Source organism: Mixophyes fleayi, chromosome 3, assembly GCF_038048845.1.
Source record: "Mixophyes fleayi isolate aMixFle1 chromosome 3, aMixFle1.hap1, whole genome shotgun sequence".
In the NCBI taxonomy this organism is placed as follows: domain Eukaryota; kingdom Metazoa; phylum Chordata; class Amphibia; order Anura; family Limnodynastidae; genus Mixophyes; species Mixophyes fleayi.
In genome coordinates, this window is record NC_134404.1 from 269,988,552 (window position 1) to 270,010,074 (window position 21,523).

Here is a 21,523-nt window from a genome sequence, read left to right on the forward strand (position 1 = left end):
TAACATACAGAGTACTGAGTATATACATAAAGTACTGAGTATAAGAATAGAACTCTGCAGTTGTTCACATACATACAAAATAAAAGCAGATACGGAGAATTAAACCTTCATTATACAATCACATTGCCAGCTCCATTTCAGATCCCCTTGCAATTTTTGTATCTTATTTTTATGGTGTTTGTTTTAATTTTGCCCTCTTCTCTGTCTGATCTTTCGTTTCAAAAGCAATATATCTTTCTAACTTGTCTTGCCTGCACCCTGAGCTCATGTCCTGACTGCCCATCCCTAGTGTACTATTGCACATCAACTTCCTGTTTGTGAGCTAGAGTCCCCCTGGCTTACTTATATGCTTTATCATGGCAATTGGCTGTGTAGGGAGAGAAAAATACTTAGGTTCAGCTACTAGGGAGACATTTCATTGGCTGCCTACATTCTTCTTCTTCTTCTTCTTCTTCTTCTTCTTATTATTATTATTATTATTATTATTATTATTAACCTTTATTTATAAGGTGCCACAAGATTTCCGCACCGCCGTACATAATACAAACAGTGGACCATACAGGGTAAAACAGTACAGAACAATAAATTAGTAAAACCAAGACTCCAATAGCTCCAAGCATAGCAAGTACAGTGAAGTTGGAGGAGAAGAAGTGGTATAGAGACAAAAGAGAAGACGGTCCTGCTCTTAAGAGCTGACATACTATTAATCAAAGGGAGATAAGCCCTAAATTTAGGGCTTCTAACCATTTACCAAAGCTCCCAGCTGGCGAAGACTACTGCTGAAGGTAATCAAAATTGTGGGTGTCCTGCGATGATTCCCCATGCTTTGCCAACAACAACTACAGTCACAGTACCACTGCTGTCCTCTGATGGCTAAGGTCACTTCAGATGGGGGTGCCCACAGAAAACAAATGCTTCATTAAAATAAGCAGACTTAGGTATGCGCTGATTGACAGCAAATGAGTCTGGTAAGTGGTAAAATTATTCATACCACTGCCAACCCACGTTGCTGGGGAATCGCTCAGATGCCCTGGTGACATTTCTTTGATAAATTGCCCAATAGAAGATTTTTATATTACTGCGATAAGCAGCTGTAGGAAATCTTATCAGAGGGGTCTTGATAAATAGACCTTTAGGGCTAGATTTACTAAGCTGCGGGTTTGAAAAAGTGGGGATGTTGCCTATAGCAACCAATCAGATTCTAGCTTTCATTTATTTAGTACCTTCTACAAAATGACAGCTAGAATCTGATTGGTTGCTATAGGCAACATCCCCACTTTTGCAAACCCGCAGCTTAGTAAATCTAGCCCTTAGTGTCTACTCCTGTATCTTCATATTTGAAGTGCACCTGATGCTCACCGCACTGCTGTGCTTAGATTGTTCACCCAACTCAAGATGCATACATACTCTCCACTCTCGTGGGATATCTCCGCAAACTAGAAGTTTGCCTAAGTGTGTGGAGAGAAAGAAAAATCTGAAGAGGCGTAATGTGCAAAAGTATAAACATGACAACATTCTACCACTTTAGAACCACCCTTATCATTAAATAAAACATTTCAGGTTTTCTCCTAAAATACTACCTTATTGCTAGTTTAACCATTAAGTAAAATGTCATTATCTATTACCTCTTACTGCAACTATAAAAAAATAACCTTTTGACTATATTTACCAAAATAAAGTTGCTTGGTCAGCTGAGCTTTGCTGGCAATACTGGCCCAGAGAGATAAAAGTTACTCACTTCACCCAGATATTTCTTGTTGTCCCCAAAATGCAGCTACCCCCTTTTGTGAGTGTAGACTATAAAAGGCAAAGTACCAAGGCTCAAATTGGTATAAAAACTAGACTAAGACCATTCTTTTATTAATCATTATCATCATTTATTTATATAGCGCCACTAATTCCTCTTGTAATTTTTAGGGGGTGTGGGAGAAAGCTGGAGCACCTAGAGGAAACCAGCACAATCGTGAGGAACATACAATAAGGCCATGATCATGAATCAGCCCCAGTGCTGTGAGGCAGAACTGCTAACCACTAAGTCACCATGCTGCTCATTAATGCAGAATACATACAAGCCCAACATTTCTTTAAACAAATTTGCTAATGGTCACTATATAAGCTGCCTGAAAAATGTAAAAGTCCCTTTTTAGAGCAAATTGGGCTTTTCCTTACTTTTTCACACTATTTTAGTGGTCACAAAGCAAAAACAGTAAGCTACAACTGAAATTCTACCATTCATTGGAATAAGGTTAAAATGTAAACAAGCGCTGGATAAGGCAATGGAAACTATTAGACATTTTCACTTATCTTGTTGAAAAATAGACTACATTTTGCACAAATAGGCTAATCAGCATCATTTTAGTGTTAATTTCCCAAACAGGAAACTGATTATAAAGTCCATGCTTTTATAATGTGAATAACTTCAGAGGTGGCATCGCTGTTTACCAAATATAGCACCATTTTCCAGACATGCCCTTCCTGCAGTTGAAAACTACATCGAAACAAAATATTTCTCGTTATTTAGCACAATACACCACGGTATTACATAAACTTAAAAATGATTGATATGTATTATTTTATGAATAGAATGGGCTGAAATTTTCCCTTCATCGAACAGCACTAAAGTAGTAAAAGTTTATATAAAATAGTGATACACTGTAAAAAGAACATGTGGCAATTCACAGCAACCATCAGGTATTAACTTCAGTGTTTTGCAAACTAGACTAATAAAATAAGATATGGGGGGTATCAAAGTAATTTATCAAAGTAAAAGTGACCCATCCAGTCATATGATCTCAAACCGGCAGACCGCAAACCACAATGTTGGTTGTGGTCTAGAATCCATGCAATCCAGTACAATGTATCAAAAGACAGTTTACAAAACCACACAGAAAACTGCAAAGCATTTTTTAGACTAGATTCTCATTAGACAAATCACATTCTGGGTTTAATGCTAATATATGATTAACAGTGGTTTGCTAAAATTCAGTAACAAAGTATCTGCAAAAATACATTTAAACACAAATCTTATGATATTTACAGCTTTAAATATTGCATACTGTTGCATCCAGTGCACAGATGTCACAGTCGCATCAACATGTTAGCCTACACTAGGCCTATCGGACACAAAAATATGCACCTCCTGAAAGGTTTTTTATTTTAAATACATAATGTACATGAAATATTACACATTAGATCATACTTGCCAACTCTCCCTGAATGTCAGAGAGTGATCTCCCTCACTCCCTGAAAAGTCTGGGATTCTTCCTGATGCTGAGCCGGTGCAAGACTTGCTTGGCTTCGCCATCTGTGGCATGACGACACAGTTCAGAAATTGTGTCCTATGTCCATGTATTGATGCCTATGGAGGTGGCCATTTTCATGGAGACCAAGATTTAATCAAAGACTGACAGGTAAGACAACATGACTTCAGTAATGGCGACAGAAATGTAAAAGACACTTCAGTCTCTAGAAATTCATTAGCTGCTTTTCGTTAACGCATAGTTGCCTACTCTCCGGGAGACTCCTCCATTTCTGGGAGACCTCCCAGGCTCCCGAGAGAGCAGGGCAAGCTCCCGGTTCTCGCACCCACAATAGATAAGTGGCAGGGGCGGGGCTTAATGATGCAAATATCGCGTCATCTTAGCCCTGTCCCAATTCTTCATGTTTTGAAATGACTGATGTATATGATTAGGTAATTATTTTATTACAGCACATACTATGCTATCATATTTTTTGAAAATTTATCAGATTAAAAAAAACAAACGATGACTTTAAGAACAAACTATAACTTAGATGTTTGTGGGATGATTAAAATACACATGCTTTAAAAAACTTTAAATTGACAACTTATACATCTGAAGTGTAAGCATCCCCCCTCCCCTTCAGGCTGCAGTTGTAAAGGCCCTGATACAAATGCATTTGTGCAAATCCGGTGGTCTCACTACTAGTTGCATTCTTTGTATGCTACACATAAGTACTTATCATTGGTTAGTTTGGAGCTAAAATATAAAAAAATAATTAGAATATTTAATGATTCACACCAGTCCCTGCCCTCTGGAGCTTACAATTTTTATTCCCTACCACACAGACACACACTAAGGTTATTTTTTTCAGAAGCCAATTAACCTACCACTATATCTTTATTTTATGAGCTGGAACTAATTTTGTGGTGTGTTTGCCATTTTCTGCTAACAGTCTATACCAGGAGATGGTTATCCCCCTAATCCTCCCCTGACAAGTCGTACAGTGGGTGGTATGCATGGATCACATTTACTTAATATAAGCTGCACAATGCACCACATAGTGCCATGGAGAAAATGTGTTGATACCAGCTTCGTCCATTCAATATAATGTGTATGTGAATTTCATGTGTGGGTTTGCGGTTTTGTGAGTACTGTGAGTCAATGACGCATCTCACCATTTGTCTCATATAATAATGATCCATCTGTTTGTTTGTGATACAGAATCCAGCATATCACAATTTTAAATTGTAGACTTAGGTATTCATAATAATTCATACAAAATATTTAAAGAATATTGACAGACTGAACAAAATTATTTGAAACAATGCATTCATAACACTTGCATAGAAATACTGTGCAAAATTGAATGGGCAAAAATGCCCAAAGGTACATCAGAGTATCAAAATCGGAGCATATAAGTATCAAATATAAACCAAATATTTGCATATAGAACAAGATTTCTGACATTGAATAGCTCAGTTTTTTTAAAATTACAATCTTGCTACTAACAATAGATCTGTTGCTTTGCCTGGTGAAACAACAAAAGTATTAAAAATAGAATTCAGTTTAACAACGTAAATGGAGACTCACAGATATTAATCTCTTAATAAAACAATAGATAATTGAATCTGAGCAGTATCACAATAGAGCCTTAAATATTACTGTAGACTCCATTAAAATGTGCTACAACATTCCAGACATTCCAGAGTAAACCAGTGATGGTGAAAAGTATGTACAAAGTCAGTACTTGAGTAACAGTGTTTTAAATAGAAGAGGGATTTACTTTCTCTGAATATTGTATACTAAATTTATATAAACATTGCAGAGCCACAAAAAAAGAACTGCTTTTACATTTTAGTTCAAGAGAAAATGCTATATTACTGGAGAACTCCAAGGTTTTGGTTTTTTTTTGTTTTTTTAATTAAATACTGTGTGAACAGAGAGAACTCAGTGTCAGAATCTGCTGAGAGTAACCACGCTTTTTCCCAGGTACCAGGTGGTGACAAGGAAAGGGAATGTCGTACTGTATCTGATGTGTGTAATGATGCTAATGCCACACCTGTCACTGTGTTAGAATCTACTGAGAGTACCCATGGTTCTTTCCAGGTGCCAGGATGTGACAGGGAAAGAGAATGTCGTATTGTACCCGATGCGTATAATGATGATAATGTCAAAAATAGTATTGAATTAGAATCTAAACCTGTTTTTACACTGACATTTTGTCATGAGGTAGGGACAGATGACACTGTTACTGCAAATATTGGCATTTATGCTGGGGTAGATAAGATGCTTTCGAGAAATGTGGTAGATTACAATGCCATTATTTCTGAGGGGTTAGGTAACAGCAACGTTCTTAACCAGGTATTGTATTCAGAAGTGTGGGTACAGTGTAAATGGGAGGGAGGGCAAATTAAAATTGTCTGTTCTGTGCCTAAACCAGCCATACCCAGGGGTGTTGAGAATGTGGGGGAGACACATAGACATGACCAATGGCAAATAGCGAGTGACAGCAATCCTTACATTGCTACTGTGACCTGTAGTTCGAATGTGTACCACTCAGATCTCCATCTGAGTTCTGAACAATAACCTGAATTTTCTATAGAGACAGGGGGGGTCAGTTGCTAGCCCACCCTCTCATAGTCAGTCATCTAACAGCTTAGAGGAGGTAGATGAGGGACCCAAAATCCCTACTCTACACCCCTAGATAGATGAGTCCAAGGGAGAGCAGAGTGTCCTGTCCAATAGCTCCCAGATAAGAATTGCATAGTGTGTCCCACTGACAGGGAATTTTGTAACTGGGAAGCAGGGCCGTGTGAAAGTAGGTATTCTGCTGTGCCAGAATTAAGGGGTTCCCACTTATAAGAGTTTTTGTTTAAGGGAGGCGTTCTCTCAGGCAGCACCCCCAAAGAGGCACAATCAGTGAGAGGTACAGAGAGTGTAGCTAAGAATGCAGAGGTTAGCCCACAGCTATTGAAGGACCAGAAGAATTTAAGTCTTTTGTTACCCCTCTCACTGGTGACCCTAGTGAGAACCAGCCAGCCGCTATCCCAGTGGAATCAGGAGGAATCTGTGGGAGTTGGCCTGGGCAATGAGTTGTCAGTCAATCCCGATGCCATCTCTTAAAAAGGGGAGGTGTCATGAACAGAGAGAAATTACTGTTATTAATAAGGGTTAACCCATCACATAATTGTACGGAATAAGGCCTAAATCATAACTGCAGTGTAAATCGTGTATATCAATTGAATCCAATGATAAGCTGAGCTACTAAAGTGTAAAATGTGAAGTCAGAAAGTCTGTTGTTTGTGTATTTGGGAGGCTCTGCACATTCCAGTGTTAGAAGATAGCAGTGTCACCTGTAGCAGCTTCAATGTGAGCTATATCCTGACACAAGTTAGTTTTTGGACACTTGAATAGACTTTGTGGGCCCGGTCACAGTTTGACATCCTTGCAACCAAAGGCAGCATTTGAAGGCCTATACAGTATAGAAATATGAGCTTCAAAGGAAAATGTCTTCATAGTTCATATTTTGGGAAATCTGTGTGCCTACTCCATACTGAGGAGCAGATATCACACCAGGGTTGTGAATGACAGGTACTGGCGGTATCCGGGAACAGCTATAATCACATATCTTTGGGAAAGGTATGCAACATTGTCATAATTCCATTATGTTTGGTATATAATGTGTGGAAGATTATGACCAGTTTATTGAAGAAGGAGTGCTGTCTCTGGGATATATCTGTGAACAATTACCGAAAGGTCAAAACTTTGGGAATATTTGTGAGCAAACTGTGAGACTGTCCATATTTTCTGCCTACCCCCAGCCATACAAATTATTATACGTGATGCTCTGTTCTTTCATCTCATTTGTTTTTATAACTGTTTGCAATTTTTATATTTGTATGTCAAATCCTTTTGTGTATTAAATCTAACAATTTATTAGTTCTGTCCTTATCGCTCTAAACAAATTCATTGCCTATTTAGAAGAGACAGATTGCTTGGCTGGATTAACTCTTTAGAAACCACTGTGTGAAGGGTTAACCGTTTAGCTACCAGAGCACAGAGTGTGTGCAATTAGGTGATTAAGTCATAGGTTTGCTAAGGGCTTTATACGTAGGTGGTCGCAGTTGCTGAGAAGTGTGAAGTGTGCGTCCATGTTGGGAAAGGGACCAGCGAAATCTGTAGCCTAAAAGAGAGGTGAGTGTGAGGTTTAGGCTGGAATTCTGTGTGTTCCCTTACAGTAAGCTTCCATGTCATGAGTGAGCAGAGGGTGATTTGTGACAGATAAAGGGGTTAGGAGCGGTTTCCTGACAAAATAGAGGTGATATATTGTATGACTGTTGAAATATATGATAAGCTATTAAATCAGGGAGTAGCTAGAGGGGCTTATTCCTGACAAATAGTATAACCACAAATTATGCAATCAGTAGGATAATCAACAACCATAAAGAAAGCATAAAAAACATAAACTACTCATAAAACAAAAATTTATTTGAGTTACTTAAGATAAATAAGTCAATCTCCCATTTATTTTTTCCAGTGATTTCCCTTATGTCTGTAACAGTACGAGCAGAAGACCCTTTCTCTTTCCTAGACAGTGGGTTTTTCAAATTCCTAGAAGCCCCCTGCCCCATGAAATTCTCATTAAACCTTCTCTCTGGTGTAAACCTAAGACATACTTGCCTGCTCTAACAGAAGGTTCCTAAATTTCGGACTTCCAGAACAGTAGGCATCCTCTTGGGTCTTGATGGAGGAGGGCCTTAATGACTCAATTCACATCACCAAGCCCCGCCTCTGCTATGCAATGCCATGAATTTTGGCATTTCATATCGGTGGTAGGGACATCCCTTCCTGTACTTTGCACTGGTTACCTAACCTCCCCTCCCGGATCTCATGGAGAGATTTTAAAAGTTGACAAGTATTATTATTACTATTAGTTTTTAATTATAGGGCACCACAAAGTATCTGTAGCGCTGTACAGGAACAAACAATAGGGTAGTACAAGGTGAAACAGCATGGTACAAGTAACAATAAACATTATAACTCAGGGAGCCTAAAGCACAGATAAGAGAAAGGGTGAGGGATATTCAGCACAAGCTGAACACCTGTGCCCAAGAAGGTGGGCGTGGCTGACAGGTGAAGAGCCACTGAAAGGTGCAGAGAAAAGCAAGAGCAGAGTCAGAGGGCAGAAGGCCCAAGAAGGAGGTGGGCTGAGTAGTTGGAGAGCAAGGTTAAAAGCGGAGGAAACAAGAGGAGAGAGGGCCCTGCTCAAAGGAGCTTACAATCTAAAGGGAGGGGCAGACTTACTGAAGACCCAAGGGTGAAAGGGGTACAGAGTCACACGGAATGAAAGAGGAAGGGCGAAGAAGGGATGAGAGGGACCGGTAGCCGACAAGTTGGATAGTTAAGAGGGTGACTGAAAGGCTTTTAAGAAAAGGTGGGTTTTTAATGCCCCCGTTTGAAACTGCACAGATTAGGGGAGATTCTGAAGGAGGGAGGGAGATCATTCCAATGGCGGAGGGCAGTGCGGGAGAAGTCTTGATTGCGTACGTGAGAAGAGGTAATCAGAGGGGAAGAGAGGTGATCATCATTGGCCAATCGCAGTGGGTGGGCTGGAGTGTGAATAGAGATTAGGGGGTAAATGTATGAATCTCCGGATTCTTCATCTCCGGCGTGTTCAGCCTCTTCAGCGCTTAAATTTAAAGCGGCGCTGCATTGTAAAGGGAGATTCATACATTTACCCCTAGGTTGGAGATGTAGGGAGCAGTGGAGTTGGCGAGGGCCTTGTATTTGAGGGTGAGAAGCTTGAAAAGGATTCTGTAGGGGAAGGGGAGCCAGTGTAGGGCTTTGTAGAGGGGGAGAAAAAAGTGGAGCAGCGAGAAAGGAAGATAATAATATCAGCTGCGTTTAGTACAGATCGAAGAGGAGCGAGGTGAGATTTGGGGAGGCCAATAAAGAGAAGGTTACAGTAGTTCAAGCGAGAGATGATCAGAGAGTGGATGAGAGACTTGGTGGCATCCTGGGAGAGGAAGGGCCGAATGTGATCAATGTTACGTAACTAGAAGCAGAGAAAAAACAAGCCCGTGCTCGGTATATCCCACATTATTTATGGTACCAGCTGCTTGGCAATAAGCCTGCGCTCCGTATATCCCATATTGTATGTGGTATCAGCTGCATGGCAATATAAATGCCCATATAAGTATACAAAACAAAAAGACAGTTGTCAGCGCTTATCCTTTACACTGCATATTTGTGTGTGTCTAGCAAAATGAAAACATGAGGTATTAGTTCATATTTTAATCAAAACATTTAAGCTTGCATTCCAGCATCAAGGGCACCTCAATATATGCAGGTCCTACACTGACTTAAACACAATTAAAATGCAGTTAACATCAGATGCACTCACCTCCCAGGTATAGGGGTTTACATCTAGCAAAGGCTGGCTTGTGAGCCACACCCAAATGTGCCTTAAATAGGCTTGATGGACAGCTGCTATGACAATAAGGCAATATTTTGAAACAAAACCAGAGAAAAAACAAGCCCTCGCTCGGTATATCCCACATTATTTATGGTACCAGCTGCTTGGCAATAAGCCTGCGCTCGGTATATCCCATATTGTATGTGGTACCAGCTGCGTGGCAATATAAATGCCCATATATGTATATAAAACAAAACGCTGGGACACAGGATTCCAGCCTAAACCCCAAACCTTTTTGTTTTGTATACGTAACTAGAAGCGGCAGGAATTGACAAGAGAATGAATGTGTGGGGCAAAGTAGAGAGAGGAGTTGAGAATGATGCCCAGGCAGCGAAGTTGGGAACAGGAGAGATAGAGGAATTGTCAACAGTAATAGAGAGGTGAGAGGGGGAGGAGGTTCGAGATGGAGCAAAGACAATAAGTTTGCTTTGAGCAATATTAATTTTAAGAAATCTAGAGGACATCCAGGAGGTGATGGCAGAAAGGTAGGTGGACACCTTAGAGAGGAAGGAGGGAGAGAAATCGGGAGATGGGAGGTAGAATTGAGTGATGTCGGCATAGAAGTGGTACTTGAGGCCGAAGCAGCTGATGAGTTCACCCAAGGAGGAGATGTATAGGGAAAACAGTAAGGGTCCATGAACAAAGCCCTGTGGGACCCCAACTGAGAGAGTGGAAGCAGGGGAGATAGAACCAGAGGTGGAGACAGAGAAAGAAAGGTCAACAAGGTGAAACAGGAAAGGATGGTGACGGAGAGGCCACTGGACTGCAGTGTGTGAAGCAGGGGGGAGTGGTCCACGGTGTCAAAGGCCGCTGAGAGGTCCAGGAGGATAAGAAGGGAGAAATGGCTCATGGCTGTAGCCGATAGGAGTTCTTTGGTGACTAGCCAGGGCAGTTTCAGTGGAGTGGAGGGGTCAAATACCTGATTGGAGAGGATCAAGGAGGGAGTGTTCAGAAAGTTAAGTGGTGAGATGGTTGCAGAGGAGACTCTCAAGTATTTTGGAGGCAAATGAAAGAAGAGACATGGGACTGTAGTTAGAGAGTTAAGTGGGGTCAAGATTAGGTTTCTTTAGAATGGGTGAGACAAGAGCATGTTTTAAAGAAGAGGGGAAGATGCCAGTGGAGAGGGACAGACTAAAGAGGTGAGTGAGGTGGGAACAGGTGGTGGGGGAAATTGAGCAAAGGAGGTTAGAGGGGATAGGATTCAGGGGACAGGATAAAGGAGGGGAGGATGAAAAGAAAGTGTGGATTTCCTCACCCGTGGTAGGGCAGAAAAAGTGCAGGAGTTGGTGGATAGGAGGAGAGAAGGGGTAAGTGGGGGTTGGGATGAGTAAATGGAGGAGGAGATTTCAAGTCTGAGAACATCAATTTTAGAGGAAAAAAAGGAGGCAAAGTCAGGAGGATGGGAGGGGAGGAGAGGAGAAAGGGGCACAGGAGTGTGATGAAGGTGGAAAAGATGTGGCAGGGGTTAGAGGACTGTGAGGAGATGAGGGATTTAAAGAAAGATTGTTTAGTGAGTGAGAGGGCGGAACTGTAAGATGAGAGGATAAACTTGAATTGGAGGAAATCAGCCAGGGAACGAAATTTACTCCAGTGGCGTTCAGGGGTACATGTACATTTATGGAAGAAGCGGGTAAATTTGGAGTGCCACGATTGACGTAAATATGACCTAAGAAGCATCTGTTGCACTAATAGTGGGGGTTAGTCCCTACTTAAACACAGGACCCTTTATACTTGTGATATTTATGGGTCACCGACAGAAAGACACTAGATTTCACCTTTAATAAAATATTTTCACCAAAATAGTTTTTTTCAAACATTTATTTTGAAACTGTGAGTATAAATGCATTACAATAAAAGATGGGTCACTTTCAGGCGGCTCCTTCCCCAAGGAAATTGTTTCTGCCTGTTTATATCCCGTTGGTCATCTTTCATCAGCTCATGAAAAGATCCCTTTGTATATAGTTCAAATTATCACTAACTGTGATGAAATGAGATCACTTAGACAAACTTTAGCTTGTTTCTCACCCAAAAAAGGGATTGAGTTACTACACTTTTTATCCCTGGTCCCCTCATCACAAACTTTATTATGTTTCAGTTAATGCCCCGGTCAAAAGGGAAAAATGTATTTGATATATTCAGTTATGTTCCAAATGTGCCTGCATTATGTACATTGATGTCTATATGTAATTATTGTGCAAAGTACATTTATATTATGTGGTTTATCACAATCCAATGCTATAATATTTATTGTAAATACTGCATACTTGCAAACTCTCCCGGAAAGTCCGGGAGAGTCCCAAAATTCAGGTCAGTCTGCCGGGCGAGCTGGCATTTCTCCTGCATCCCAGGTTTCACCGAGAATCGCGTCATTGGACGCGATTCTTGGTGATTCACGCCATTTTGGAGGGTGGGAGTGGGCGGGGCGAGGCCAATCGCGTCATTTTGTTTCCGGGAGTTGGCAAGTATGAAATGCTGCTGCATTCACATATTTTTAAATAACACTTTCAGAGAGATCTTGTGACACTATAACACCCAGGTGCTAACACTGTGCATCTGAGCAGGTAAATAGATTATACACACAATCAGTGGTTTTTATTGTAATAAAAAAAGTGCCAGAACTCACATCACATAGTAAATCACTGTACACACACCCACACACGTCAGTTGTGTAACGAAACATAATGGTCGCCACCCACAGTAATTACTCAGCGCGCGACCACACAACCAATCACAAGTTGAGCAGTGTCACAGGCCATGCAGTTCCATCACAACCAGTGTTGACCAAGTACGCATGTATCGGACTCAACACACAAGCAGCCCACATGCACCATTTTAATGATTTTGCCGCTGACCTGCTACGCTCAACAGGGTGATTCAATTTCACGTGGACCAAACATCGAATGTTCAAAAGTTACTTTTAAAACTTGGAATATTCGTCGAAAAAAGTGTCGGAACTCAGTTCCGGTGAGTTCTATGACAAAAAAAGCAATGCATACAATCATTGTTGATAGACCCAAGCTTATTAGACACCATTGTATTCATGATAGTTCGTTAATATGTAGCAAAATGTTTAAATAGTAAATTAATTTGCTAAGTCCCTTGTGTGTGTATGCAGACATGCGAATACAATGTGTCTGCTACAATATTTAGCAAAGCTGCTATCTCCAGAGCTGCTGATAATCTGATCACACACACCCCATTGTGTGCTGGCAGGTAGACATCTCGTCTCCACCCCTTATCAGAATTTTAAACACCTGCTATATGTTCAACAGTGTGACTAGGGTATACAGTATGAGGGATGATGGCTGAGAGAGAGTGGGATATTAGCATAGCAAAGGATCTTTGGATAGCAGCATAGCAAAGGATCTTTGGATCCGTCAGTGAGGAGTGTCCGTGGCACAGGGAGCTGTGTGAGCCAGTATCCCAGGCAGGGAGACACAGGACTGCTGGCATTAACTCGCTATTACCTTTGCAACTCAATATACATATATATCTATACATACATATATAGCACAGACCCCAGCAGCAGAGAGTCTCAAGTTGAAGACTGGTTCCCAACACAGGGTAACTACCACCTGGAGCTTAGCTAGCGGATAATCGTATGACTGTATGTTGCTAATATTATTGTACTGCTATTATTTTTATGCCGTTCCATGAGTATTTGCGCAAATAAACTGCACTTATATATTTTCAACTAACCCTTTTTTATCATCAGCCTTTCAAACAGATGTGAACAGGTCAATATCTGGTCTTCTGCACTCACAATAGGTTTCATATAACTGCAGAGTTGATGATATTTAAATTTATGCAAATAATATTTCATTTTAGTGTAAAGTGTTGTACCTATATTGACATTATTAAACACACATTTGTTCCCTCTGTGTTATCTATTTTATTTGTTGCAGCTTTACTGCTTTAAAATGGCCTCCAGCTATGAATAACCACAGAGCCAGCAAATGATAATAATTATGAAAATGAGCTTACATACATGTCAATGCAAATTAGATCATTTTAAATATTAATGAAAGAATGTGTTGATACCAATAATAAATCATGTGTCCTATGTTTAAGATAAAATACGTATGAATGAAAACTATATATATATATATATCTATATATCTATCTATCTATCTATCTATATATATATATATATATATATATATATATATATATATGTATATAGATAGATGTTTTGTTGTTGTTGATGTTTCAAGTTTACAGAAGTAAAATGAACAGGTCGTATTTGTAATAATACATTTTTAATGAGTTAAAAATAAATGATTTTTATATTAAAAAAACTCTAACTATTATTATTATTATTATTATTATTATTAAAAATTATTTTCCACATTAGTTAACTAATCTAGTCTAGAGATACTGCATACACATTGAGTTATTGAGTTCCATTGTATCAATAGAGTTAATTTAGGTTATACCCCTGTGGTGTGCAGGGGCAAAGTGGACATCTGGCAGTTCTGGCAAATGCCACAAGGGCCGATGGCTGGATGGGCCGGTGCAGGGACTGGCCTAAGCAGTAGCGGGTTGGTAATTTCTTTCTTCCTGGGTCCCGGCATTGTAGTCTGACCTAGCCTACCAGTGGCTTTCTCGAGGCTGGCTCCTCCCCAGGGAACCAGCCATCTAACTAAATATGTCACGCAGATCTGTGTGCTTTAAATGCCAGGGCTGATTTTTATTCCCAGTCCAGCCCTGGTGGGGTATAACTACTAACCAATACAGAAAGACTTTCTAATGCTCTGACCAGTCAGAGGAAAGCCGCTCTGTATGCATTAGAAGCTGACAAGCCACCCAGGCTGTCATTCGTGTTATAGGGGGCTACCTTGGGCTGGGTCACTAGACCACCTGCATTTTCTTTCCTTTAAAAGTTGAGTCTTGCCCCACAGGCTAACATTTACTAGCCCTCCCTTGGTGGCACCAGGGGAAAAAATGCTTACTTTCTATAATTATATTTATTACCCCAATACCCACTTGATAGCTTTCTATATCTTAAAAAATCCTTATAAATTTCTGATGTAATTGATTTTCATATGGCTATTTTGATGCATAAATAAATAAAAAAAGGTAAACTTTGCCTATGTGATCCATTCAAGCACTTTCAACAAGGCTTAATAGAGCTGTATTTACTTGCCTGCAACACTAGTGGATTAAAACTACTATGGGCTCTGATTGGTACTAAAAACATGGACCACTACTATTTTTTTCATGCTAAGTCACCCACTAAAACACTTTTGACAACCACTAAGCAATCCTTTTGTCCAACTGAATTAATATAGATAGGCCTCATACTCCAAAAGGCCTCATTTACAAAGTACACTGTATGTGAACTACAAAATAGTTTGATGTTAATGGAACACAATATGCTGCTCCTGTGCAAATTTCGCCTCTTGCTCAAGAAACCTATGCACTATGAAGAAATGGTGAGACCAAAGCTAATTTTGTGCTGGCTCTTGACCATTTTGTGTATTGTAAATGACTTCCTAAGTATTTTGTGTCTTAAAGAGCCAGAATATGTATTCAGAGTTCTTTAGAACAGACAGAAACCTTTTACTCCCAGCTTATTTTACCTATTGAGACGATCATAATTGCATACCTTCCAACATTTCTGAATTTAAAATTCAGGCCATAGTGCGCGTGCACAAGAAGGGGGTGCGGTCCCTGTAGAAAGGGCTTTCCACACCACGTTGGGGCTGTGTCATGACACCCACAGGTTTGTAAAGCGCTGTGTTGCCCTCAGACCTCTTTCCCTCCCCTAAAAGCACCCCTTGAATGCCTCCCATAACTGCTGCTGGTAGGCATGGCATAATTTGTTGGGACCTACCTCCCAACTGTACCCAAATTGATAAATGAGAAGATGGGACATTCCACTCAAATTGGGACTATCCCACTTAAAATGGAATAGTTGTGAGGTATGCAACAGAGTTTGTGAACATGTAGGCCCCCTTAGAGGCCTGAATTTCACCCTAAGCACCAATATTATAACATATTTGCCAACTTTGGTGCAACTCCGACAGAAGGACAAGGGGGTGGCTAAGTCGCGATGGGGCATGGTCACACCGTGTTAGGGGTTTGGCCTTAATTTCAGGGATTGCTTAGCACAATGCTTCTCTTCTCTCCCCTCCGAACACCAGTGGCAGGTATGTGCAACACCCACTCATCACTGGTCTGGTATGCAGAGCTGCAGTGAACGCGGCATACCTTACAACTTTCCCATCACAGGACAAAGCTGTCTGGTTGGGATGGAGGGACACATCATTCAAAAAGAATATCCTGTCTAAATCGGGACATGTGGGAGATATCTTATGCATGTAACCTTTGGTACCAATGGCCTATCACCATATACGAGACACACTTATTTTATACAGACTATGTAGTATCTTTATGCTCCTGTCACAGAGCAGAATTTGAGACTACTGTTCTGCATAAATCATTCTCTCCTCAGATAAACCTTAATCCATTTAAACTTTCTTACACCGAGGCAATTTAACATTTGTCCAACTGCGAAAACGTTTACTGTTGAGGAAAACAGTAACCTCTTAGCCTTTTGTAGGTACAGGCCTGCTGTGCTTAATGCTAAGTCTGGCACTGCAAATACATGATTAATGCAATCAGTTCAAATCTTTTTCATCTATGGTCAGTAATCCGGCTTATGGAAAAAAACAGCAATATTTTTGACTTTCATTGTTTTTCTGTTATTAACGCTTTGTAACATGGACAGTAGGCACACTGCTCCTCTGTCCTCACCGTTAAACAGATTTTCTTAACCAGTCAATGTTAAAAGCTTGTGGCTCTTGAACTGGGTTAGGCTCCATATAATTGTGTGGGCTGCACATTCCAGGAGCACAGCCATACAAATCGAGCATGGCTATCACCGACAGACAAAACCTCCAGATAGTTGTTCCTGGCTCCATGATTACTGCTTCCTGAATCCAGCAAATCCCAGAGATCATGTCACCAGGGTCTACCTCCTCCAGGAATGAGCTTGATTGGGTCTAAAGATCAATATCATCTCTCACAACTTAAAAATTGATTGTTTCACTTCATATGGAGACACATGCATATACATGCTTATAGACCCTAAGCTTTTCACTGAACACTAGTAAACTGCACATAGAACGTCAATAAACAGGAGAGATTGGTGTATGCATTTTAGAATTTCTAGGGGTGTCTTAATTACAAGAATATAATAATTTGGATTATACTGAAAAATGTTTTTTTGTCTTTGTATTTTAATTTTCAAATGACAATAGAAAGTCCTATCGGTCATGTAAAAACAAAATAAAATTCAGTGTACATCTATGTCACAGAAGCCAACTGTCTCTTATTTCCAGGGACAGCCCAAGTTTTTAAAGACTTATTACTGGAAATGTCACTATTTTTCATTATTGCCAAAATTCACAGTACGATTCCTATTCCTTTTATTTTGTACAAAAAGGTGCAATTCTCATGATCGCATTAATATTTATTTGTGTGGACTATTCAAAATTCAAAATATTACATAATTGTCAAGTTTAATAAAAATGCAAAGATGGATGCTTCAAGGTCACCTAGACTAGGCACATGATCAGTTCAGCTGCAAGTGTTTCTACATACAAGTATTCTTTTTAATGTCATAACATATTCTCCATGCTTTCTTTAATATAAATGGAATGTAATTGTGTTAAGGTTAAGAAAGGCATCACAATCCAATACAAGAGAGCAATCTATAATATACTACAACACATGTGGATATTACATTGCCTATATCAATCATATAGTTATGCTACCTTTTTCCTCCAAAGATGAGCATTCTATTGAAGTCAAACCAAGAAAACAGTATATGTTTTATAAGATAAACCCTGGAGATAACATCCAAATTTTGGCATCTCTACTATTACTTTGTGTGTATATGTTTATGTATGTGTATATATATATATATACCCAGTCTTAAACACAATCCTGACATTTGTACCACCAGCTAAGCCATTGTTAGTGCCACTTTGCAAGCAAAGTAGAGAACAACTTTAACTTTTCCCTACCTCCACAATCTTATACCTCTTTTAAATAACCCCTACAGAAAAACATAGACCAATTTTTGTGTTAGGGATAGAAAAGCACTACTCTTAGATTATTATGCACTTGGAGCACACTGATGATTAATAGGAGAGACACATCTACTATATTACAGTCAAGTGTTTTACTATACTTTTATTTAATTATCTTTTCTGAATTCAGTGATCTAAATGATGAATGGAAAGTTTTGGAGCAGAATTCCCTGTAACTCAAGAATATGTAATGTGGTGCTTCAATAATATTTACTGCAATCACGTAACTTTACTACATTTAATAATACTGATCATTTTTTCACTAGCTGGTTGTATAGATGTATTAACATTTAACATATGAGACACAAATAGGGTAATGAATAAGAAAAATCAGTATATCTTATGTATATAAGGAGATACTTTACAGTACACATTAAATCTCAGTATTCCTAAATGTACAATTAAGCACACAAATAAAATTGCTACATTGGGCTAAAATAATAATACAATACATCATCATCATCATCATCATCATTTATTTATATAGCGCCACTAATTCCGCAGCGCTGTACAGAGAACTCATTCACATCAGTCCCATACAACCAGTCATTTTCCCTTTTGCCCCTTCCCTTCACCACCCAAATTAAAACAATCTACTTTAAAACCTATAAAGAGGCAAATTAAAAGAGTCCAGCTACATGGAACAGGGGCACATTTACATACATCATGTAAGTGACTGTGTCCAATCATAATTTATTTATTTTTTTTTTTTATAACATAAAGGCAACTACAATTTAAAAAGCAAAAATGCAATTCCATTCTTCTCCCACATCTTACCCAAGTTTCCCTAAGGTAAATCTACCTCTGAAACTTCTAATGTCTCTATGACTTTCTATGAGTTTAATTTCCACTTAATAATTCATAAGAACTAAATAGTAAGTAAATATTAATGTACTTTTTTTGTTCTCTACAAAATAAAACTCTCAATTGGATATATCTATACACACATACATTTTTAATATTAATGTAAAATAATAAAATATATGTTTTCTGTTATCCTTTCCCTAATGGCTTAAAATTATAAAAATATAAATGACAGTAAACATACATAACTTTGCATACAAGGATAACATTTCTATAATGATAAACATCATCTAGACAATGTAAACACTATAAGATCAACATAACAATCAAAATGGGAAATCCTGCTCTTACCAACAAACTCTTCCACCAATTCCTTGGAGCATGTAATATTGTATGGCTCAGCATGGCACGTAATGTTCTGATGCACTGTGATGTTACCCATATCCAATGTTAAAATGTAATACAAGTGTGTCCAATTCACTCATGCAAGAACTGTATGTGTGTGAGTTTCAGTGGCAAAGTGAGAGCAGTTAGTCTACATCCTTAGTGCGCTTTTGTGGTGTCAAAGGAAACATGTGTAGCACACTTCCTGCATTTATACCTAGAGAACAAGTCACTTCTTATCTCAGGGCACCACACAGTTCCTGAGACATGGAACAATTTCCTTCTCGTCATTTCCCCAGTTGCACTGAATTGACTCTAAACAATGCACAATTCCATTGCCTTTTCAAATATGATTTGCTTACATTTACTTCTATCACTAATGAACAACAAGCTGCACCCTGTTAAATCCCCTGGGACAAATGTCTGTAAACCAGTTGGTTTTCTCTGTCTGTGTGTAGTGTATTTCTGTATTGTATTGATGGTGAGTGCTATGACATGAAGAAACTGCTATACGTGTGAAAGTCTACAACAGAATGTTCATGGCATTCACTAAATAAATAACTTCCTCAGTTTATGTGTTCCCAGAAACCTTTTCCTTATCATATTTAATATATACACTGTAGCCGTAAATCATATAAGTGCACTTTTAACATGTTTTTCATGGATTTAAATTATTTTCTAATTATAGTTGAATTATGATAAAGGACAGCTGATATGCTTATTGGCCCAATCAACTAATCAACTTAAATCATAACTATAAAATAGCTGTACAGTATACATGACAACTTTTAAGATTGCCCCAGGAGATCCGGGAGAGAAGTCATGTGACATGGACATGGGGTAGGAGGAGGACGTGTCGAGTCACCACTATAAAAATATAAAAAGCCAAGATTCAGGGCATCGAATGGAGGGGGCGTAGCTTAATGACACGATTGAGCCCCGCCCCCTCCATTCACTGCCATGTATTTGGGTAAATGCGGGAGCTTTACCTACTCTTCCGGGAGTCCGTGAGGACTCCCCAAATTTTGGGAGCCTCCCGGGAATTCCGTGAGAGTAGGCAAGTATGCTGTATAGTAAAAGTTAACTTTAAATATGAATACAATCCTCTGTATATTAACAGTGTCTCAGCACTTACATAAGCCTTGGACCTCTGCTAATCATCCCTGCGCTGCTTAGTTGGAACAGCTGACAGAGTGGGGTAGATTCTATTACCCGCGCTTATCTTTAGAACAATGCGGCCCACACATTATTACTGTTACTACGGTAATTTCTCAGCAAAGAAATTACCATAGTAGAGGTAATAATGCTCAGCTATTACCGTAGTAACGGTAATAGTGCACGGGCCACATTGTTCTAAAGAACAACATGGGGAATTGAATGTGCTCCTGTGGATTTAATCTAAAGCCTTAGTGCTATTATGTCAAATCTTCCCTGCTCTGGGGTTGATTGGGTACTCAGGACGTCTTCTATGTCTAACTTTTGTATTTTGCTATTCAGTGCATTCTTATTATGGGTAAACAATTATATACAAATGGAAACAAGCTACATTTCCTTTATAGTATGACAGTGCTGGTCATTTACAAACATCAAAAAAATGGAGCCCTTCAGGGTCTTTCAATCTGTGCGCCTATTTATCCACCTACAACACATACAGGTGGACAACCACATACTGACTTTGGGAACTGCTCACATTAAAGTATGCTGTACCTACTTTCGCAGGATTGTGGATCCAGCTAGAAATGTGAATGAAGGGAAGAACTAGAGATGGTCACTGACCCCAGTGTTTTGGTTTTGGTTTTGGATCTGTATTACCTTCGTGTTTTGGTTTTGGTTTTGGTTTTGCCAAAACCGCCCTTGCGTGTTTTGGTTTTGGTTTTAGTTCGGTTTTGCAATTTGTTTTAAAAAAAAAATTTTTTTGGCCTAAAATAACTTAATTTAGGTGTTATTTTGTACCTAAATTATTATTAACCTCACTAACACTAATTTCCAGTCATTCCCATTCAATTTTGACCACCTCATAGGTCACAATATGATTTTCATACACTTTTAAAGAAAAATTGCTGCAGTTCTTGACAGTGATAAGAAAAAGGCCATTGTCATGCCTGGGCATAAGACCAAAAATCCACCTCTTAAGTGTGGAATTCTTTTTACACAAATCCTGACAACAGTTGTCTAGCCATTTCTAGCGTTTTTTAAAGCCATACTCAGTAGAGCTAGGGACCTTAACCATCTAGGATCCTCTTCCATGTTACGTCATTTTTCAGCGAGTTTATGGAAAGCTGTTGGGAAAATCAGAAACTTAGGTTAAAAAAAATAACAACAAGCAGTCCAGCATCATCTACCTCCCTTCTCTCATCTACATCCCAGCACCTGCATTTTACACACCAACACCTTCATCATCAATATCCCCAGAAGCAACAATTGACAGTTAAACAATCCTTTGCAAGAGGAAGCAAGTAGTTTCAGAAGTAGGCGACTCTGTGAATCAGCAGCTTCAGTAAGAGGCATACAGCTGACAA

At 39.3% G+C, this 21,523-nt stretch overlaps 1 protein-coding gene across 1 annotated transcript in view; it reads right to left on the bottom strand.

The window, feature by feature from the left end:
- MYCT1 (MYC target 1) overlaps positions 1 to 19,175 on the bottom strand; it is a 36,816-nt gene extending 17,641 nt beyond the window's left edge. Inside the window, exon 1 of the mRNA XM_075203579.1 lies at positions 18,972 to 19,175. Coding sequence (XP_075059680.1) covers positions 18,972 to 19,062 — 91 coding nt within the window. The 5' untranslated portion in view covers positions 19,063 to 19,175. The remainder of the gene's footprint in view (positions 1 to 18,971) is intronic.
- Between the last annotated feature and the right edge of the window lie 2,348 nt (positions 19,176 to 21,523).